At 40.7% G+C, this 23261-nt stretch overlaps 2 protein-coding genes across 4 annotated transcripts in view; one reads left to right on the forward strand and one right to left on the reverse strand.

The window, feature by feature from the left end:
* The window catches only part of NMT2 (N-myristoyltransferase 2), a 34903-nt gene extending 14780 nt beyond the window's left edge, over positions 1-20123 (forward strand). The window contains exons 4-12 of one of the 2 annotated variants that reach the window (XM_030970329.1): positions 2823-2941; positions 3037-3128; positions 3235-3351; positions 3900-4070; positions 5230-5338; positions 8778-8948; positions 11131-11298; positions 15305-15442; positions 15641-20123. In XM_030970329.1, coding sequence (XP_030826189.1) covers positions 2823-2941; positions 3037-3128; positions 3235-3351; positions 3900-4070; positions 5230-5338; positions 8778-8948; positions 11131-11298; positions 15305-15442; positions 15641-15661 — 1106 coding nt within the window. In that variant the 3' untranslated portion in view covers positions 15662-20123. Of the gene's footprint in view, positions 1-2822; positions 2942-3036; positions 3129-3234; positions 3352-3899; positions 4071-5229; positions 5339-8777; positions 8949-11130; positions 11299-15304; positions 15581-15640 lie in introns of those variants that run through there. The other variant, XM_030970324.1, reaches the window with a different exon arrangement.
* On the reverse strand, positions 20005-23064 carry RPP38 (ribonuclease P/MRP subunit p38). Of its 2 annotated transcripts, none has more exons than XM_030970337.1 (2): positions 23041-23064; positions 20005-21042 (listed from the first exon to the last, which is right to left on the reverse strand). In XM_030970337.1, exon 2 carries the CDS (start codon positions 21013-21015, stop codon positions 20167-20169), a length of 849 nt encoding a protein of 282 aa, XP_030826197.1. In that variant the 5' UTR covers positions 21016-21042; positions 23041-23064; the 3' UTR covers positions 20005-20166. The 2 variants fall into 2 exon arrangements, with proteins under 2 accessions (XP_030826197.1, XP_030826191.1); XM_030970331.1 differs by lacking the exon at positions 23041-23064 and adding an exon at positions 22732-22802.
* Between the last annotated feature and the right edge of the window lie 197 nt (positions 23065-23261).

The following is a 23261-nucleotide window of genomic DNA, read 5'->3' on the forward strand; positions in this document are numbered from 1 at the left end:
AAAGGCCCTAGCCAAAATAAGTTAAAGTGTAAATCAAAAAATGCTTTGGCCATAATCAAGGTTTTCCAGAGCTAGTGCAGGTGTCTTTACAATAGTGCCAGGAGTTCAGTTCAGGCTAATCAATGTTATCTTACAGCACTTAGAGAGGAGAGTCTGTCACTTGCCAGTCTAAAAAGGCCCATACAGTGGCTCAGAAAATGATTTGTTAGTGTTGTTCAGTAGAAATATGTTTCATTGAATTTGGTCAGTGAGGTTTTGTCCAACAGTGTCTATGAATTTCTTCTTAATCCCACAGATTTTTTAGGCTTTTGTTTATCTGCTGAATGAACAGATTGGGAAGTCATCACTAGTTGATATGCTTTATGTGTTTAGGTGGAAAAAATAATTTATAAATTCAAGAAAATGTTGAAAGGATCTTTGCATTAAACTCACTTCAGAATCCTCTGGCCTTCAAGTTAAAAATATTAGCAATAGGTCCTTTAGTTATGCCAAACCTGCCATTTAGTGGCAGTAATATTTGAGCTGTTGCTACTTTTCAGAGTTTGCTTAAAAATACTAATAATTATGACCTTCCAAACTGGAAGATTTGGAAGGTGTCACTCTCAAACCAGGACAGAAGGTCATAACTATTAGTCAGGATTAGTCAGTGCATCTTGTGGAAAAATTCATACTCAAAGGAAAATTTGACTGTCTAGTTTGGTGATGGCTGACAGCATAGTTGAGTGTTTACAGGTAAGAATCAGGGGGAAGGCCAACAGGGCAGATACCATGGTGTGAATCAGTTCTAGACCTCTGAGCCAGGATGAAGAGGCAAATGAAGTATTCTTTAAACATCTGGCAGAAGTCTCACAATCACTAGCTATTGTTCTCATTGGGACTTCAACATACATAGGATTTACTACAATTGTAAGAGTGACTAAATTATAGATTCTTAATTATAGATTCTAGATAACAGCATTCCTGCTATACTTAACTCACGTTACGCACAGGCACAGAGTTGTTTACATGCTACTGTGTTCAAAGGTGCCTGTTTAAAAATTCCCCTTGAGCCCAGTGACATCCATTGAGTCCCTTGCATTTCTCAGCAGGCAGGGGTTGAGCTTTGAGGAGTGGAGGGTGTCAGTGTGGGCCTCGTGCTCAGCAAGTCTTCAGAGCATCACAGCCTTGAGGGTATGCAAGACATCCCTCTCAGAGGGACCAGCTGGTGCAGCCCACTGTGGTCCAGGGCACTGTAAAGGGCCTCACTTAGGACCACTCTTCATAGGATTGCCAGATAATTGGCTTTAATCATCACTAAGTTTCCTTCCTGGTGGTAACCCACATGGTAACTGCTTTTTGAAAAAGAAAAGCTGGAAAATCCCATCCAGTAACAATGATACCATTTCACTTGGGCTACAGTTCAGGTAAATGGTGTTTCAAGGCTGTCAGGGAATAGCTGGTTATTAGGGAATAACTGATTATCCCTTGTTCCCCACCTTGTTCAGGCAAGTGATGATTGTGGTACAGTCAGTGTCACTCCCACCTTTACTGTGCAGGAGCTCCTATTAACGGTCAAGGGACATTTCACTGCCCAGCTGGTTTGGTCAAGGCTTAGTGGGAGCTCCTGAGATCACAGAGCAGGCCCAAGGGTGGATGGAGAGATGCACCACCAAAGGGACTGCAAGGATGCCGAGGTTATGCAGGGAGAAAATCAGGAGGTCCAAAGCCTGACAGTGAAATCTGACTTAAAGGACAATGCTACAGGAAAGATACTGAGATGCTGGACTGAGTCTGGGGGGGGGCTAAAAACCTGAAGGGTGAAGGGTCTGAACACAAGTCTGATGAGGAGTGGTTGAGGGAGCTGGGGTTGTTTAGCCTGGAGTGAAGGAGGTTCAGAGGAGACCTTATCACTCTACAACTACCTGAAATGAGGTTGTGTCCAGGTGGGGGTCAGCCTCTTCTCACAGCTAAAAAGGACAAGGGGAAACTACCTCAAGGGGAGCTGTGCCAGGGGAGATTTAGATGGGATGTTAGGAGAAATCTGCTCACTGAAGGATGGTTGAGAATTGGAAGAGGCTCCCTCGGGAAGTAGTGGGGTCATTGTCCCTGGAGGTATTGAAAAGATATGTAAATATGATGCCTAGGAACATGGTTAAGTGTTGGGCTTGGCAGTGTAAGGTTAGTGATTGGACTGATCTACAGGTCTTTTCCAATCTAAATGATTCTATGATTTAGTAGGTGCTGCTCCTTAGAAGAGGAACAGCTGCAGTTTATTAGTGTATGCTGAGGACTGGTGCTGTAAAGTAAGAGAGGAGAAGAAAGCATGCCTTCAAGTAGGATTTTAGGAATACATTTCACATGCCAACAGTATCTCTGAAATGCCCTCACTTTGCTGTGGCACTGCTCCTGAGTAATCCTGTTGAGTTCAGGTCTGTTCGAGTCAGTGGTAAACAGGATCTGAGCCATATTTGTTAGCTGTGAGTACATGTTCTCATGATGAGGCTGTGGAGCTCATGGCTGGCTAAATGCTGTGCATGTGCTGGTAAGTTCTTCTCTCTTGTGTTATGAAATGCAGGGTACCAGTTGAGATGAAGTGGTTCTGTGCATATCTCTAAATATTATGATGAGACAGTCATTAGTCTGAATGTGGTCTATGAGAATGAGAAGTAGTGTAAACTAATAATACTAATTTTTTCGGCATTTTTAAAAAGCTTCTTGTTCCATTTACATAATTATGAGGAAATACATGATGTGAATTAAATGTATTTACAGAACTATCAGGAAAGCTAGCAATGTAACAGTTTTTTGGTTTGTTTTTTTTTTTCTTCCTCCTCCCTCAAAAGATGAAGTCATAACTTCACATGGTGCAATTGAACCAGATAAGGACAATGTCCGCCTAGAGCCATATTCTTTGCCACAAGGTTTTATGTGGGACACATTGGATCTTAGCAATGCTGAAGTTGTAAGTAGAACAATTTTCATATGTATCTAAAATAATTCAAGTTTTTTCTGATTGATATGTGGATAAGTCTTTGGATTTTTTGTGTATGTTTTCAGCTGAAGGAGTTATACACACTATTAAATGAGAATTACGTAGAAGATGATGATAATATGTTTAGGTTTGATTATTCACCTGAATTTCTTCTGTGGTGAGTAGCAAGTTCCACATTCTGTTCTGGCTGGAGTGCAATGAAGGGTGTTTTTATTACATCTTCTTAGGCAGTAATTTGTAATTATTTCTGTCATCAATTCTAGGGCATTGCGTCCTCCGGGCTGGTTACCGCAGTGGCACTGCGGGGTTAGAGTGTCTTCAAACAAAAAGCTGGTAGGATTCATAAGTGCCATCCCTGCAAATATTCGTATTTATGACAGGTAAAATGCACCAGTACTTTTGTATTTGTTAAAGAGTAATGCCACAAAATAAACCTTGAACTGGTATCCATTGCTATAGAGAACTTAAAAAGAGAGAACAAGGTGAAGGGCGCCAATATTTATTTAAGGAATCTTCTTAGTGATGGATGATACAGATAATGCCATACAATTTTCTGACCCTGCTAGAAAGCATTTCTACTTGATCAGCTGGCCTTCTTGGCCAAGTCTTCATGCACTGACAAACATAAAGCATTGTGACTCCACATAGCATTGCTTGGATGCTATACTGCATCTTAAAGCAATCAGTTAAGTCTTGATAGAGCTCTGGTAAAGGAGTATTGCAAACCTCTTAGAGATGGCTTGCATATTGCAGTTTGTCATTGCAGTCACAGAGGCACAGATTAGTGTTTGTTGCAGATGTACTTTGTCACAGACAAGTTTATTTTACTTCAAATTCTTCTGTCAGTATGGAAAATTATAATTATAAAAATGGAAACATGCAGTGTGTAACTCTCTTTTAATTTTTCCACTACTTAATGTCTTTTTAGTGTGAAGAAAATGGTAGAAATAAATTTTCTGTGTGTCCATAAGAAACTGAGGTCTAAACGGGTGGCACCTGTATTGATTCGGGAAATAACCAGAAGAGTAAACTTGGAAGGAATTTTTCAGGCTGTTTACACTGCTGGGGTGGTACTTCCCAAACCTGTGGCCACTTGCAGGTAACCTAGGTGATGTTCTTAATATTATTGGCTCCTATAACAGTAATTTTTAAGAAAATTTAATTTAATTGTCTAAAAACAGGAAAAGCATAGAATTCAAAGCTGTTAAATGTTGTGGCCTTGACTAACCTGAAGGCCTGAGTGTTTGTCACTGTTGGTTTTTTTTTGGTGTTGGGGTTTTTTATCCCCCCTTCCCTCCCAGTGCCTCAGATAAAACAGCTTCTCGGACTAAAATTTAATTTGTGGTTTGTTTAGCATACTTTAAATAGACTAACAGATGTTTCTGTTGACGTTCTGGTGGCAGCCATGCTAGCAATGACAACATTGTATTACCTGTGTTTGTCAAGTGGCCTGTGTCCCTGCTGGGACTCTTCCCTTTTAACCTGTTTGCTTGTCAGAGACGGCAGAGCATTTCTGGTAATTCTGTGATTTGCTTTTTTGAAATACTTTTATCTTTTTTGGAGAAAGGAGGACTTTATTGGCATTTGATAAATACAGGAACATGTGGGAAGACTTACAGTCAAATATAATTTAATGTGCTTGGAATGGATTTTATTTCTACTTGGAAAAGTTCAGTTCCTGCACTTTCAGTCCCGCTGTTTAGATTCTGGAGGACAGAGTTCCTTTTGATTTGAAATTGTTTTGTACCTATCAACACCAAAGATCCTGTAAGTTTCTGTAAGGAATGATGGGGGGGGGGGAGAAATAAAAAGCTTTGCTGTGTTAGAATAACCAGAGATGCTCTGTTGCACAATGACCTCCCAGGAAAGGGACAGTTCCTTCAAAAAAAAAAAAATTCTCAGACATGAGCAGAGGGTCCTGTCTGCACAAGAAAATAAATGTTGCTATGTATCTATGGTGAGTTTTTCAGGGCTGTGACAAATGCTAAAATGTTTAGCTCTGTGCTTATTCATTCTGTATCAAAAAGCATTTGCTTAGATTGAGAATACTGTGATAGCAGGCTTGTTTTAAAACCTATTACTTGGATATAGCTTTTCCTTAATTTTTTTTTTTGTTAATCAGCCTTCTTATAGATGTATTACAGGCTTGCTTAGAAACAAATTTGGAGAGTTGAAAAGGAGGAAGCAAGAAAGCAGGGCAATGGATGCAAGTGACACTTAAAATACTATTTAAATTTGTGATTTGGTTGTATTTCCAGGTATTGGCATCGATCACTAAATCCCAGAAAATTGGTGGAGGTGAAATTTTCACATTTGAGTAGAAACATGACTCTACAAAGAACAATGAAGCTCTACAGACTTCCTGATGTAAGCAGTATGACTTCTAGAGAATCCCCACAGTTATTGTGAGGCCCAAAATAACCTTCCATCTGTCTCTGACAGCACAGGCTTTTCTGTGTAAAGGCAGTGCATGCAGGACATTAAAAAAATAATCTCTGGTTGATGCAAAGGACCTTAAGGGCTATACTAAACAGAAGAGACTATTGCTGGAAATCTGGATCTCTATGGAGAAAATACAAATTTTAACCTAAAATCCTTAAACAAAGGAAAAAAAAACCCAGAAAGCTTGACTTCACAAACATGTGGGATTGAGTTGAAGATGCGTAAGACTATTCTCGGTATGTTTAATCTGATAAGAGATTACTGGAACAGAAAATCAACAGTTCATGTCATAAAATTCTCAGAGCAGTCCATCAGCAACTTGGCTGAATACAATTGTATTGTTGATTTCACTCTAATTCACATTTTTTTCTGTACTGTCAGAGAGTGTTGTTTTGCATTGGGCAGGCTCAGTAAAAGCCACTTCACAATGTTGTGCACTGTTAGTTTGCATGGTCTAGTAAAAACCAAGTATTCTGGCATAGCTAGGTTAGTAATTGTTTTTTTTTCTTATGTTTTCAGCTAATAGTTACGCTTGCAAAAAGCCTTAGGGTGCATTTCCATGACAGGGCAAGTTACTGTAAATGCTATGTACTGTTAAAAATCTCATTGCTGTAATTAATAGCCTGTAGCATTTAGACTGAGATTTATAGCTGAAAACAATTTATTTGCTTGTAAAAGCTACCTTTTTTCACGGGATTGCAGAGTATCCCTTACCTGTGCCTTATCAGTAAACCTCTGTTTAAACAAACCCTCTCCTTTAGTTAAAAATAATACCTTTTTTCCTTACTCATAGTAATTATAACGATTTATCTGGTTTTGGAGAATTGTGTCTGTTGCTGTATTTGACTTGATGCTGCAGATTCTCTTAGTGCTCAGATATCTGAGCAGCAGGCTGAGCAGCCCTTGGACTAAAGCACGTGCCATGCCCTGATCCGTGCTCCTGCTGCTGTGGGAGAGCCTCGTTTCCTGCTCTGCCTGGTGCCACCTGTGCTGCACACACAGCTTCTCCCTTGTGTGCAAGGCAGCACTTAGAACCAAATTAATTGGGTTTTAATCTTGGGCAGCTAAATATAGCTTCCATCAAATCTTGAAGGCATTTTTAACACTCTGAAGAGTGCAATACACAATTTCAAGTGTAGGTTTTGGTGGCAGCTCTAGTAACATTGCTTATGGAAACAACTGAGGAAGTGATTAAAACATAAGGATCTTACTTGTAGTTACCAAAGGTGGAACTACAGAGAATCATTAGAAATAGCAGTTGTATCCTGATCATTTTCCTTTATCGTAAAACCAAGTTTCAACAGAGAAGTGAATTATGGAAAATAAGTAATATATCATTATCTCATCCATAAAATATAGCTAAGGCAAACATACAGTGTACGTAGACGTGCAAATAGAAGATAGGTGTTTTCAAAATCGGCTTTTAAAACTAAGTGATGTAGGAGTCCATAAAACTCAGATTTTTTGTTATTTTTAGGTTGGATTTGGGAGCTTCTCAGTGGAAAATAAAGATTTAATCTTTGTTCTGATGTTTTCTCTTTAGGTCTTGTGCTTTGGGCTTATTTGGAGGCCTTTTTTTTTTCTGAGAAAGGGATTAAGTGCTGTTGAAGGTTTTTCTCCTCAGTTTCAGGCAGTTATAAACACTACTGTCAAACAAATTTGTCCATTCAGTCCATGTTATCCTGTCCCTCAGCACCAAACACTGTTTCTTGCATTTTAACCTCTTTTCTGAATGTCCTTGGAATATCATTGCCACTAGGAGCTCATCACCCTTTAAGAGAATTAATCATTCCTAATCACTAGAACAGCCTGAATTAAAAATGTTTTTCAGGTGTAATAAATACTGTAATTAATAAATATCACCCTCCCTAAAGGCTGTGCATGTACCTATAGATACAAAAAATAAAAGTGTTTTTTTCCTAAGTGTTTAATCTCTTGAGCAAGGAGTTTTCTGGAAGAAGTAAAATTTGTCAGTATTTAGAGTCAGGACAGGAGTATGTTTGTCTCTGTTGTCTCCTCCTGACCAGCTGAGATCCCGATGCTGGACAGTCGCATGATTATGTGCCCAGAGAAACAAATTTTAGCACAGTCCTGTACACTTTCCCTCACCTCTGGGATTGCAAATAGTGACTTACTGGTGGTGATTCTGAGCATTACTGGGGGGAAAAAGATCTTCCACCCCAGCTGCTTTTCCTCCATCCTTCCTGTATGTCAAGTGTACACCCTTCTGGAATGAGAACATTTAAAATACAGATGATGTGCTGTTGTGGAGTCAAAATATAGTCCCAGGCTGCCTAGAAAAGCAGGAAGACTGAAAAGTAATACACAGGCCAGAGCTGTGGCAAAATGGGCCTTGATTTCTCATCTCTGCTGACTCCCAGAGTGCAGGAATAAACATCTCCCCCAGAATAATGCCCTTTGGGCAAAGCATAATCAGCTACACTCATTTCAGGCTTCCAGTAATCAAGTCTCTACCTGGCTGCTCTTGCCATCAACGTTGCCATGATTAATGTGATACGTGCCCAAGTATGTAGCTCAGACAGATGAGGCAGGATAAATGAGCACTGAGGAGAGCAAGCATTAGCCTCCCCAAAAGGAATTATCCAGGAAGGCTGGCAAAAGATGGGAGGAAATCTTTAATCACTTTCGCTTGTTTAAACAATAATTGCATAATACTAGAAAGTAATTCTTTCCTTTTCTGATGTTTAAAGTCAGAAAAATATTTGTTAAAATAGGTTTTTAATTTAAGGCAGCTGTAAGTTATGAGAGGCTTTCTTGTTACCAGAATAGCAGTTGTGCCTGTATAGAAGGTTGTTAGCAAGGAAGTTTACAAGTGCTAAAAATAGGTAGAATCTTTTTTGTTAAAAAATTTATCATTAAACTTAATCAGCTGACATTGATGTATAGCTTGACTGCAATTTTCAAAAGTTTGAATTGCATGTGTTCTTGTCTTGAGATAACTTCTGATATGCAAGTTTCTTTGTTTTGTTTCAGTGTCTGGGCGTCACATAGTTTAAAAGAAGATAAGAAATAGATTGACCTAAAAAAATTAAAAAATACAAACTGCACAAAGTGTAGGCAGCTGGTGATGGTATGTCTTCCTCTGGAGAAATGAAGCTGTTTCAATAATGAAATTAAAAGATTGAAGTGGCCCAGACTGTCCCAATAATTAGAAGAGAGGGAATTCTGATTGAAAGCCGTTTGTAAAATAGCATAATGAATTAGATGGCTGGGATAAAGTAGGCTAATAATGAATGCATTATAGCAAGTGGAGTGACTCTGCAACCTACTTTCAGCCTTTGCTGTGTGTGCAGTTTTCCTTTTAACATCCTAGCATTTATTTTTCTTTTTTTTTTTTACTAAGGCCACAAAGACTTCAGGTTTGAGACCAATGGAACAAAAAGATACTAAAGCAGTACAAGAATTAATCAATACTTACTTGAAACAGTTTAATCTTGCTCCTGTGATGGATGAAGAAGAGGTGGCCCACTGGTTCCTGCCTCGGGATCATATTATTGACACTTACGTGGTAGAGGTAAAATATGCACTAAAGTGTATTAATGTGAGTGAGTGTCCCTCAGTAGTTCGGAGCACTCTGCTCCCAGAGTGCCAGACAGTAGTTCATATCAGCATCAAGTTTTTGAAATGCAGGCAATATGAAATATCTGTGTTATAGATAGGTAGAATTTGATACCATGAGTACAAGCTTTGTTCTTTGTATTACATTCTCTTAATAAGAAAATGTTTGCCTGTGATAAACTGCAGTGCTCTTATAATGGAATATCTTAAAGAAGAATTCTGAAATATCAAAACATCACTATCTTGACAAGAGCCCTACATATTTTAAGATCAACTTTTCCACCTGCATTTCTTGATTCTTTTTTACAGAGGTATGACATGATACTAAGCAGTGGTCTTCAAACGTCCTTTTCTAGAAAAAGGAAAAATGGTGCCATGACTCAGATAAGGATTTGGTTTGAATTGGCTATCATTCTCCCAGGTGTACATGTTTCTGCCATACACCATTACAAAATTCTGTTTTAAAAAAACTAATTTTAGAAGCACCTGCTGGGGGAATTATGTTTTTTGATGGTTTGCTTTTTTTTACACACTGGTAAAGTGGGTTTTTTTCCAGTAAAAGAATGTGTGTACATATGTGTATATATATGAATATATATATATATATATATATATGTACATGCATACACACCTACCACCCACCCTCCAGAGAGTTGGCCATAATGCTTCTCTCAAAATAAGGAGTGCAGGAATAGGAGTGCATTTGAATTGGAAATCTCCCAGACATGTTTGGAATAGGTGCACTAAAGCTAGTGGAAAGATACACCCTTCTCTTTGAGTCCATACAAAATCAGTTGTAGACAGCATATTTAGACAGTGTATTACTTTGCTTAAAGTGATAATGCTATTTTTAAATGATCAGGACTAACATCCCTAAACTTTCTCCCCATAAAAAAGCCCTAGGTTGTGAAGCTCAGGGTTCCCACACTGTAACCTGAATTTGTGCAGGAGCCTCAGCTGAATTAGGGAACCTAGAGCTGCTGGAGATGAGTGGTCCTGCTCATCAGTTTTTATTGTCCAGACTTAGCTTTCTGCTTTGTAGTGGGTCTAGTGCTCACTGGACTTTTCCATGGTCTAATTTATAGTCCCACCTTCTTTCTCCACTCCCTCTTCTCCCTGCCCTCTGCCCTGCTCCCTGAGTTGGTTTTTGACTTGCTTTTTGAGTTGAAGCCTACAGGAGAGTTCACAAGCATCAGAATTAGCATGAATGTGACATTAACAGTGCCACATTAACTAAATAGCACAGTCTTCACTTACTTTTTTATGCTGTCTCTTGAACTAGTTTTTTACTATACAAAAAGTAGGTTTGTTAGTGCTTAAAATCTTTTTAAGACCTGTGTGACCTGGAGAAGCTACTGTCAGACTTCTAAGTCATCTTTGTAATGTGCAGATATAAAACCTTAAAGTACTCTGTATAATTTATGAGTTAATATTTTTGTCATCTTTACTGAATTTAGTGAGTGACTCAATAACTTTTCTGTTCCTTGTAGTTAGTATTACTCTACTACAGAATCTGTACCTGCTCTAAGACAAAAGCTTTTTTACATGTGGTATGTTCAACTGTTTTACATTTTACTGTAGAAGTACTATTAATTTAAGGAGCCATGTGAGGTCCTTCATTGAACTCTAATTAGTGGTTACTAGTCATTCAAAAGTAAAGTAAACAAGCAAGGTGTGTGTCTCCTTTACCTTATTTTCTTGGAGATACTCTAGGGAGTTTTTATAAATATGCTTTGTATACCAGCACAGTATATTTTTTCTCTGTTTTTAGAAAGATGAGAAAAATATTGTTTGATGTGAATGTCATCAGGTTTTTAAAATATCCATAATATTTTAAGAATATTTTATTAAAAATTAGTTCAGTCAGAAAAAACTTTGATACTTTCAGTGGAAGTGTGCTTTGTTAGCTTTGTCCATAGAAAAATACTGCTTTGGCAATTGTTTGTCAGAATGTTAATGGTGTAATAGACTAGAAAAATCTAAATGTTTGTTTCCTCTTAGCTAAGACTAGCTGCTATGCCATAGTACTTACAGTACACAAACCTTGCTGCCTTTATTGCTTTCTGTAGAACTGTCACATCAGCCTAACCAGTAACTGATTACTTATTAATGGACTTTTTTGTTTTGGTTTTTTATAGGGTTCAAATGGTATTTTAACAGACTTCCTCAGTTTCTACACATTACCTTCAACAGTGATGCATCATCCTGTTCATAAAAGTCTCAAAGCTGCCTATTCCTTTTACAATATTCATACAGAGACTCCCCTGTTGGACTTAATGAATGATGCACTCATTATAGCTAAATTGGTAAGTTGTAGGTTGTTTTTTTTCTGCTTCATTCACAAAAGTATTCCTAGGAGTAGTGGCAAGGTAAGAACTGGAGTAATTTATCCATGCCAGTGCATTTACAGCACAAAGTGCAGTTGATGAGACACATACAATATATATATCAAAATATAAAGCAGTATGCTTGTTTTTCCTTTTTACTCTGAGTGATGCTGGGGAATGACAAATGCATAAAGTATTTTCATTAGCTTGAACTGTGGATACACCAGGGAGCACACTGATGACCACAGTCACTAAGTATCAGAGGAATGATAAGTATCACTAGAATATTTTCCCTTGGAGATGAATTAATAAGTGCTATCAAATACATTTTGCTTTTTTAGATTATTTTTTGTTCCTAAAAATTTTAGAAATTATTTATGTGAGCTTTATCATGTTACCATTGCTCCATGTAAAGCTCTGTAGATGATGTCATGGTGTAGCTTTTAAGCATACCCTTAGGTATGGAATTATACTGATAGATGTTTGGTTGAATGGAAGGGAAAAGACTATAAATGAAGTTCTTAAACAGAAGAATTTTGAGAGTTTAGTACTGTCTAATGAAAAGCTATCTCTCAGCTCTCAGTGACTGTGGTTTCATGGGAGTGCAGTGCTAGCACCAACGGCACATACCAGCACTCTGAATTTGCACAGACCTGTTTGCCCTGGGTGGTTCAAAGCACTGCACAGACTTCCTGTGGTCCATAGCACCCGCTCTGCCACCATTCCCAGCAGGCTGCAGGCACAGGAATGTTTTCTGCTTCTCCTTCCTGCATTGCTGGTTCTGTTACAGCCTCCTGGGGAGTGCCCTGGCAGGCCATGCTCCAAGCTGCCTGCACCTGCCCCAGGGGTTTCTGTGCTGGTTCTGGATGAAGCCAGTGATGGTCTGCAGAGGCTGTACCTGTTCAGACTTCAGGCTGCATCAAAGCAGCCACACAGTCTTCAGCCTGTCTGTCCCAGCCGTGTTCATGCAGCACCTCAGCTGAGCTGCCATCTGTGATGGGAACTGCTTGCTGAGGCTTGTTAACCAAGAAGCAGTTCAGTAACTTGTATGTCAGGGAAAAATTCCTGGATGGTTATGGGAAATATTGTTGTTCAGGCTCCAGAATGATCCAAAAGGAAGTTCAGAGACAGACTTTGAGAAGCCAGTATAATTTTCAGGAGTGACTAAAAATACTGGTAATTATTCTTAAAAGTCAAGGTGGAAAAAGGTTGGTCTGGGTTAGAAGTGTGGCACAGGGAGCTGTGTCTGGCCATTCTCTAGGCTGTGTGTCTGGCCATTCTCTAGGCTGTGTGTCTGGCCACTCTCTAGGCCGTGGTGGGACAGGTGAGGAGGCAGTTCCATGGTCTGTCCCCAAGGCTTTGCACCTTCCCCTGCATACATTTCTCTCAATGTGAAATGCAGCTCTTTCCTTTTGAGCAGATCATCTTATATCTCTTGCAATACTGGGATTTAGACACCTGTGGATTTCTTAAGTACCTGCTGGGCCTGTAATGCATCATTAGATGCCTAATTATAGTTGCAGATCTGGCAGTTGAGTTTGACATGAGGAGAGGTAAGGCAACAGAGATGATAATGCAGTCCTATTCACAGCCTTTGTTTACAAACATAGTGAGTCTGGCTGGCATGGGGTTAACTTTGTTCCTTGCAGCCCATATGGTGCTGCACTTTGTCACTGAAGCAGGGCTGATCACACACCAGTGTTTTGGTTGTTACTGAACAGTGCTTGCACAGCCTCAAGGCTTTCTCTGTCCCCTGCACTGAGGAGGCTGAGGGTGGACAAGAACTTGGGAGGGGACATAGCCAGGACAGGTGACCCCAACTGACCAAAGAGATGTTCCACACCATATGATGTTCTGCTCCACAAAAAAGGCTGAAGGAAAGGAGGAGGAAGGGAGGATGCTTCCAGTGGTAGCATTAATGCTCCCTAACAATCATTATGCGTGCTGAGATCTTGCTTCCAGGAAGTGGTTTGACATCTGTCTGGCAGTGGGAAGTAGTGAATGTATTCTTCTTTTTGCTTCCCTTGCACCTTCAGCTTTTGCTTTCCCTGTTAAACTGTCATTATTTCAATTCACAAGACATCTTACCTTCCTTCTATTTTCTCCTCATGCTGTGGGAGAGGAATAAAGCAAAGGCTGTGTAGGTGTTTGGCTCTTGTCTGGGGACAGTCTCCACCACAGTCTCCTCTCTGTACTTTAACTCCAAAGCATGGGTTTTGGAGGTACAAATTCAGCTCAGCAAATTGCTTTAAAAGTTTGCATGCCAGCTAATGTTTATTTTTATCTTCATATCACACTATATAAAATTAATTTGGAATTAGTTTGGCAGTTACAGGACAAAACACCTGACCTTCAAAGTAAAACCCGAAATTTTGAGTTATTAGGTTCTATGCATTCTGCATGGAGACAGAGTGAGATTTTGCATCAGGATAACTCCTCTGAAACCCTGCATATTTTATTGTTGAAACTGACACAAAGTTTCTAGATCTAGAACACAGGGAAGAAATTCTCTTCTGAGTCTGGTTAAGTGGTCTGTCAGAGCTGTGGAGAAAGTAGCTTGAAACAGAAACCTTTTCATCCCTCTCAGAAGATCCTAACCTGAAAGTAATCTGCTGATATTTAGATACAGAATTAAAACTACATCTGTAAAGTTTTGTTTGAATTTTGAGTGTTTAATTGCACAGCTTAGTGTGCTTGTATCTAGAGCGTGTCTCTATTCTCCCCCATTTCCCTTCCTGCCTTCTGAGATTACTGTTACTTACTTACTTGGAATATTTCAAAATTTACTTTCAATGCCAAATGTCAAATACTGTCACCTCATTGTCTTATTTCTGCATGTTTTTCACAGCACATTTAACTTAGCATGGTGTCATCTGCACACAGAATGATCTTTGTATAAGGTAGCAGGAAGCCTTACTGAACTCTCTGTCTGTGCTTTGTAACTGTCTTTTAAATAGTCCTGATGAAGAGCTTAAGTGCTCTTTTTCTTCAGACCTCTTTTTTCCTAATATGGGATGCTCATTTAAAAGAAAAAAAAATTAATTGTTTTCCTGACTAAAGAATGTTCCTTACCCCATCTTCTTGTGCTTAAGTAATTGAGCATTATTGTTTTGTACCTTTTGTCTTAAAAGTGTATCATGTCCTGCTGGTGCTGTTCCTTTGTGCTATCAAGACTCCAGGAGTTTAGGTCAGACTCCCTTGTAGTTAATTGCAAATAAATTGCAAATAAATGGATTTTATATCCACACCCCTGAGCAAATTCAGCTCTCCATATGTGATGATTATTGCTGCAGTGGCTTACCAGACCTGAGGTTTAGGTTGCTTGTTAAGAGTTCCCAGTGAGGAGAAAGGATTTGAGTATGTGTTGATGGAGAAAAAACTCTTGAGACTGATTTGGCCATGTGGATCTTCTGAGACAAAAAATGTCTCTTTGTGGTGAATTTAGGAGGTTTATGAAAAGAGGAGTTGGTAGAGGGTGCATAAGTAAGGGAGGGAGAATCACATGACAGATTTGAGTTCTAAAGAGAATGACATTTCAGAAAAGGACTAAATCACAAAAATATGTTTATCATTAACAGAATGATCAATTGCTGAAAAACACAGTAACTGTATTTATGCAGCTTCAACTAGAATAGGCCATATGTGTCAAAATACTGTATGTGACTGTAAAAAATGCATGTCTCTAAGGGTAAAATAATGGAAAACGCTTTAGGGACTCTTTAGACATTAGGCCCTGAAAATGGCTTTAAAATTCATACCCTTTTGGAGCTAATCTTCAAGCACAGTTGTGCATTATATTTTAGTTTTTATTGAGAAAATGTCTTCGTGTGTGTACCTAATTAAAAGGCAAGATTTATTCCATTGTATTTTTTCCTTTTAATTAGCCGAAGTCTCTTGGATACCGTATGCCACTCTGTAAAGTATCATTTGTGTGTCATTTGAAAATTTCAAAAGTAAAATTTTAAAAATGTTTTGCTGTTGCCAGAAAGGATTTGACGTGTTCAATGCACTAGACTTAATGGAAAACAAAACATTCCTGGAAAAACTCAAGTTTGGGATTGGAGATGGAAATTTGCAGTATTACTTGTACAACTGGAGATGTCCAGGCATGGAAGCTGAAAAGGTAAGGGAGAAAAATGAGTTCCTGAATTCCATTAGATGTAATGGTACATTAATCTACACTGGCCAACAATGGGCAGAAGTTTTAAAAATAATGTAATTGGCCCTGTTTATGATCTATAATTGAGATGCAGAAGACTGCTGATGTTTAGATTTACTGCCATACTTGAACTAAAATACTATATTTTTCTTCTTCCTTTAGGTTGGTCTTGTATTACAATGAGAATGCTTATGTTTCTAGAACTCTTGAGGTCATCCTTTGAGTTAATTTGATCTCCATAGCTCTTGAAATGGTCTTGTTCAAGAGGAGTAAAAGCACAACGTCAGTGATACTGAAATAGTCCATTAAATCTGATCAATGAAGACATCCACGTGTGACCAAATTTATGCATTTTCAGATAGATCAGACGGTTCATGAAACTCTTCTATTGTCCATGAAAAGAATAAAAAGCACATTCATTTAAGTTTCAAAGCTTAGCTTGCACCTGGATGAGAAGGTATTTTTTTCCACTCTGTAGAAAAGACTGTTTTGTATAAACTGAACTTCAGTGGTGGATTAGGGTACAAAAATATTTGCTATTATGTGGATGAACTGCTGCATTTCTATTTATTAAGTGGTGATGTATGTATGTCAGTGTAACAGAATGAAGGATACAAACTGGAGTATCTTTGCTTATTTACTTAACATGGATATCATCATTTGGGGGAAAATCATGAAAGTATGATACCTTTGTAGCTCTATGAAAGTCCTGGATGTTTTTGTAACTGGAGCGGTATGACAGTGTACTGGTTTAACTAGTGCATTTGTTTCTCCATAAGCAACGCTGCCAAATCAATAAAAAATACAGATTTGTACTTTGATCTTCAATAGATCAGTGGATTGATTTAACAGTATCGCACTGTTCAGTGCAGGTGTTATCTATGTTGCCAGAATGATAATACATTACTGTACTTAATTTACAGTTGTGGCACAATACCTTAGTTTTTCCTCAGTAGAATAACATCACCCTGTGTGTAAAACTAAGAATTTTAGTAGTGCTATCAGGATATTTATAGTTTGAATGTTTTCAACGCTTCTGCGAAATTGCACATATTCCTTTGTCTACTCTGATTTCCTATGAAGTCTGTAATTCTAATGAAAAGTACCTTGTGTAAATATGTATTCATAAATTGTTCCTGGTAGTGTTTTTATCCTGACTTTGGAACAAGAAGTTTTGCTATATATGTGGCTGGTAAGCAGAAGAGAAATGCTCTGCCCTCAGTCCTTGGAAGTCTCTGTACTGCACTTCCTGAAATGTAGAAGGGCTGATCTTTGTTGTTGGGTGGAGCTGTTTTAATTCCCTCATGAATGCTTGGCAATGGGAGTGGCTTCTGAAGCACTTTATATGCATTCCAGCATAGCGTCATAGCTAGAGATGATAGCAGTTCTTTCAGCTCATGGATGCTGCAGAAGCGTGAGCACTGAGAAAATCTGTGTTAAGAAACTGTTCTAGCTGAAAGTGCCAAATTGTGGTAGTGAAGCCTCTGTGCTGTGAGCATCTTTTGAATGTGACTTGAATATCTCATGAAATGCAAATGTCTAACTTTCCTTTTAAACATGCCTGTAATTCTGACAGCAGATTTTGCTGAAAGTTTAATTCTGTACATGAAGATAAATTTGTCTGTTCTTCATAACTGTTAGCCCTACCCACTACCTTGTAGCAGTGGGGTTTTTCTTTCTTCCCGCTCCTTTTCCACTGTGTGAATGGTTCGTGGTTTGGTTTCTTTTTCTTGTTGAATTGTGGTGAGAGGATTCTGCCCTAGAAACAGTGATAAATACTTTCCCTTACTGCATTATAGCTGATTAAAGCATTCGACCTCCTTGAAACAAAGGCAGGGACTGAATGTGGTTTGTTTGACCCCTGGCTGTGCAGCAGCTCAGGACCTCATGAATTTAAAAGGACTTCACCAGAAATCTCACAGTGCAGTTGGGCTTTACATCTCTGGCCACTCTTGATACCTCCCTCCTAGTAGCAGTCAAAACAGGTGGTGCAGAGACAGCTTGGACTCTGAGTGAGGCCTGAGCAGAATTAAGTGCCTGAAAATGTAATTGATGGTAGTGATACCTGAAGTAACAAGAAGGATTTAATTTTGACCCCATCAAAGACTTAAGTTTTTAACTCCTAGAAGACAAGGTGGTGCCTCCTTGGCAGGCATTTTCATGGAGTGCTCTGGGATGAGGTTCACCAAGGAGCTCAGTGTGTTCTGCTTCAGCTCCTAAAAGCAAAGCCTCAGCAGTCCTCACTCTGGGCTGCCTGAGGTGAGGTGAGACAGCAGGACATAGCTCTGTCCTCATAGCAAAGATACTTCCTTGCTGAGACAGCCCAGGTGATCACAGCCCTGGTAAAGGATATGTTCATGTTCTCTGCCTTCCTTCCCCTCAAAAAATGGTGAGTGAAAGAAATGTTAGGCAGATGATTTCTTTTCTCCTGTGAAATCAGAAGGCAGATCCTCCCAAGTATTGTCCTTTGTAAAACTGAGGCCATGATAGGATCAAGTATGTCCAGGTAGAAGACAGACTTGAACATGGGTTTCCTGCAGCCTGGCTTCTGCCTAAATCTTCAGGTTAGGGCACATGAAGGAAGGAGCATGGCTACTCTTGTGCTCTCTTCTGGTAAAATAGTGCCATTTGCTTCTGAATCCAGGGGATAAACTTCTGTCTGGCTCCCTCTGCACGTTCACTAGGGGGCTGGAGGGCAGAGACATGCTCCTGTAGAAGCTGTGCAGCACTCTAGCTGAGAGAGAAAATTTATCAGCCAGAGCATGAGCGAAGCAGGCATCTAAGCCTGAGTGTTGGGGCAGCTCTTGAAGAGTTCTGTTCATGGACTTGTGAGTGTTAAGCATGGCCTCTTCTGTCCCTGCTGAGTGCTCTTCATTTGTAGTGTTTTGCTGAAGTATCACAGCATCAAGAAAACTTGAATCTTGAAGGTGTCCCAGCTGCACTCACATGACTCTGGAGGTAAAAATTGTGGCAGCTCACTTGGACTTCCTAAGCAGGTACTAAACAAAAGATTAATATCTGTGTGATTTGTTGGGGCCACTGTCAGGAACTCAATAGGAAAGACCCTTCTTTTGTTTCCAGGGTTGAACCTGTGTGCATTAGTCCTGCTATGGAGGTAAGACTCCTCAGAACCAACTAGGTGTTTGCAAAGGCTTGGCAAATGTAAAGCTTGCCCTACCACCTTTCTCATCTGGCTTTTTAAACATCTGTTATTTCTTTCCCAAAGTAACTTCTTATCTGCAGAGAGAACCCAAATCTCTGAAGACAGAGATAGACCGGGGCAGGCAGTGAAGTGCTTGAAAGATGATTGCTGTGCTTATGTTCTTTACCAAAGCTAATCCTTATGCTCTAAATGCTACAACTCTTATGCTATGGTTAGCCAGCCTGGGAATGAAATACACTAGTGCTAGCATGCCTTCCAAGTTTTATGCACTCGGAAAGCCAGAAAAAAGGACTTGTATAAAGGACTGTGAAGCAAGGCAAAGAAATCTCACCTCTTCTTGAACCCTCACACACGGACAAAAATTGTAGCATTTAAATGCTGTGTTTAAACTTCAAGGAGCATCATGACTACACAATCACTGCTCATTGCTACTGCCTGCCTTCATAGTTGGTATCATGAACTAAAGCAATCTCTAAATAAATTCAAAATACAGATGAGCTGTTGGATGGCAGTGGAAGTCTGATTAACAAATCTCTGAAAATAATGTAAATTTTACCTTTTAAGGAACAACAAAAGTTACTCAGTTATGGTGTTTTATGCTTTCTTCTACAAGTAAATTCCTAGGCTGTTGATTGCCTGAATTGCAGTGCTGCTTCCCTTCCTTCCTACCACCCAACTCTCTCATTAGAAAATTGTTCATAGTCCCCTGTAAAATTAAAGGAAACTCAGAAATTACATTTTCAGTCTTGTAGCAATTACAGTTGTCATCTACGTTATATAAAACAGTATATGGCTTATGTCAATTTCCTGGGAAATAATGTTAGATTTCATTTAGAGATCTAATGGAGTTTAGGTTTACATTTTCTCAGAGGATATGTGTTAATAGTTTGCATATGGAAGTATTTTTTTTAATACCGCAGCAGTAGTAATTTGGATTTGTATTTGGAAATAGCTTTTCCTTCAGCATACCATGCACCAGGAATCAGGTGGAACCCAAGTCTGCATACATTTGTGACCAAAAACAAGTTGTTCAGCAGAACAAACTATAATAAGAGTTCAAAAGGGAAGTCTGCCTGTGCTATTTACTTGAACCCAGCTTTAAAAGACTTATACTGGCATGGACCTTTGTTTAAATAAACTTTCACTTTTGGTATTTATTTGTTTGAGTAATTATACTTAAATCTGTTTTGCTTAAAGCATGTTCATCTGTGTAAAAAGACAAAATTCATTTAATGCTTTGTATTCATTCCAAAGAAGTATAAATTATGTCTTAAAATTACTTTGGCATGTTCATTACCGGCTTTAACTCTGATCTCCAGCTGCAAATGAAAATACTTACCCCCAGTAAAGACTAACACTCAAGTCTGAACAATATTTTTTATTAAAGCAGAAAGTACCTCAGCCAAATGCAACATGAAGTTCACCTTGCATTCAAGACCTGTACACTGTAAAGCCTAAAAGAACTGTTAGAACTGTACTCCATCCTGCATTTAAAAGTCTGTTTAATAGAAAGAACCAAACTCAGTTATGCTGAAAAAGCCTTTTTCTTTTTGCGAGGTGGTTTCTTTATCTTATTGGGATTTGGGACAAGTTTCTTGATTTTCAAAGGCTGCAAAATTACATGTGAAAGATCGGGCTGACTTCTTTCCGTATGCTTCCGCTTCTGACTTGCGAGCTTATCCTCCAGCACCTCTGCAAGCTCTTCGGGTTCCAGACTTCCTGAAGAATCTGTATCTGCGTAAGCCATGGATTCTTCAGTTCTGTTCTGAAACCACGGCACTTCCAAGGCCGGTATCTTTGGGATTATTGCTGCTATAGCTTCAGTGAACGTGTCAGAGTGCTTTTTGAAGCCGAGCGCCAGGATGGACGTTAGGCCGAGGAGGGGCGCGAGGGTCTCGCTGAGCCGCGGAACCTGCCCTGCCGGCGTGGCGCGGCTCGCGCTCAGCTCCACCAGGTGCGACGTGATCATAGCGGGTTTGGCAGACTTGCACACCAGCAAGAGCAGGAGTTCATTTTTTTCCAATGCTTTTGTAACTTCGTTAACTCCAATAGCAAGCTGTCTTCTGATACTTATGTCAGTCCATCCTGGTTTTTGTTGGTGGCTTTCTGCTTCCTCTTTAGGGAAATCATTGGTGCCGGCATCGCATTTTCTTTCTGTTTGTTTTTTTGTCAGGGAACGTTTTTTCTTTCTTCCACTCTCAATCTTTTTAAGTCCAATATGTTTAATCCTTTCTTCTAAGGTCTCTAGTATAAAATGCATATCTTCTCCATCGATGGTTTTCCATTGGAAAACAAAGGGGTTATCTAGACACGTTTTTACAGTGGTTTTCTTTGCTTTCCGAAGTGTTGCTGTGCCTTGCTGAATTACAGACATCCTGAGGTAGTTCTGTGTTTTGTCACCCTAGGAAGAAGGAGCAAAACATTACTTCAAATACTGTACTGTGTGCTGTGGACATTGTTACCAGAAGCTTCTTCTGGGAATGCACAACAGAAACATTGCATGTCAGTGATACTGGCATCTATCAACCTCACACATCTTCCACAGGGCAGGTGTAGAGCTGGGTTTTTTAATAAATAAAAAAAGCTGGACAGGACAGCAGTGACAACAGACCCTTCTAAAGCTGAACAAAAGCAGCTGGAGGTATTACAGATGTCAAAAAAACCACAAGCCCAACCAAGCAACAACCTATCCCCAGAATCACAGGTTGAAGGACCACTCCATTCTCACTGTTGCATTGCCCCTCCGTGACATGGGAGGGGGGAAAAAAAAGGCAAAAAATCTCAACATTAAACAAGTTCCTGAATTTATTTAGGAATTTTATAAATCTGTTTTTTCCATCTTTAGTCCATGCCTTTGTTATTTTTCTGTATTTGGAAAGTATCATAAAAATTTGCAGACTCTTGAACAGTTTATGCTTTCAGGGAAGGAAGGCAATCCCCTACATGCCTCCAGAAGTTTAGAAGGGATCTTTTGTGTCACCTGGACAGTGCCTTCAGGGTGAGAAAAAATGAACAGGAGCAGAGAAAGTGTAATTGTTCTTGCTCTGATTGATCTAGTCCAGAGTAGCAGTGAAAACATGAGGTCAAGCCTGATGACAGTCCCTGGTAAACTGCAAAGCCCCCAGTTCCAAAATACAAAAAAAACCATCGGGGCACTCTTGAGTACTCTCAGAATAATCGATGAAATGCCCTGGGCCACCTCAGCGATGGTCCATCCAATTCAGTTATCCGCTTCCAACAGTGGAAACTGGAGAAACCAGCAGGGGAGGACAGGGCTGGCATTCCCCTCAGCGCCCAAGCACCCAGAATGGTTGCATCTGGGATGTAAGGATAAAGATGTGCTTACTTAACCTATTAGTCCTTCAAGGAGCTATCATTCGTGCAGTTATCCCTTTTGCTTACTATCACAGTATCAACAACCAAAAAGTAAACACAACTGAAAAATGGAAATGACCATAAGAATTCTTACGTGTAACCGAGTTAAAATGGAAGCTTGTGATTTAAAAAAATGAGCTCTGGGTTATCGCTTTTAAAAGCTTTCAATTAGGGATGCTCCGATAACCTTTGACAAGCAAAAGCAGCAACAAACACAATAAGAAAAAAACCACAGTTCACAGTTCAAAGATGACATTTTTCTTTTCAAAATGGGCATTCCTGAGGAAAACAAGCGTGCAGGGGTAAGGAAACAGATCAAAGAGTGAACAAACGAACACAGCTCCTCCACCGCGGTCGCGACCCCCTCGCTTCCGGCGGAAGGGAAATGGCAGAGACGCCGCCCGCTCCGCCAGGAACCGCCGCAGCGCTTCCGCCGCAGGGCGCTCCGGGGGCTCCTCCGGCTCCCGACAACAGCGAAACGCGGGCTAAGCACGGCCCACCACAACGCCGGCTCCCTGTGGGGCGGCGGCTCCGCCGAGACCGCAGCACCCTCTTCCCAGACCGCAGCACGCTCTCCTCAGACCGCAGCACCCTCTCCCGGGGCCGCCGCCCCTCAGCCGCAAGCACTGCGGGCCGGCCCGGGGAGCGGAGCGGCCTCCCGCGCGGAGCTCAGGCCGCAGCTGCCCCACGCCCGCCGGCCCTAAGCCGCCCTTACCTCGGCTGTCCCGCGCTCCAGGAACACGCCGCGGGATGCAGCCCGGCCCTCCTCCGCCCGCCCCGGGTCTGGCCCGGCCCCGCTCCGCCCCCGGCCCCGCTCCGCCTCCGGCCGCGGCGGGGGCGCCTCTCCGCGGCGGGGCGGTGGCCGGAGCGGGCCGAGCAGGAGGAGCGCGGGTCGCGCTTCGGCCGCTCCCGCTGTGTCGGCTTGGCGGGCGGGCGGTGCCTGCGCTGCGCTCAAGGCCGCATGGCCAAGCGGCCGTAGCGTTAGTCCCCAGCAGCCATAAAGCGCCGATGCCCGGAGCCTGACCTTGGCACATCTCACCGTAGGCTCACCACTGTCGCTCCCAGGGCTCGAGCGCTCCCGAAAACCGGCCCATAGGCGATGGCAGGCCTGCTTCGTCGCATGTCAGCTAATGCAGTCAGGGCCAGGTCACCACGTGCTTCATAGGGACTTCACAGCCACAGGGAGTCCCTCGCTGCAGTGCAGTGTGCGCCGTGCTGTGCACGGACTTTGTGTGCTGTGACCAA

This window comes from Camarhynchus parvulus, chromosome 2 (genome assembly GCF_901933205.1).
Source record: "Camarhynchus parvulus chromosome 2, STF_HiC, whole genome shotgun sequence".
In the NCBI taxonomy this organism is placed as follows: domain Eukaryota; kingdom Metazoa; phylum Chordata; class Aves; order Passeriformes; family Thraupidae; genus Camarhynchus; species Camarhynchus parvulus.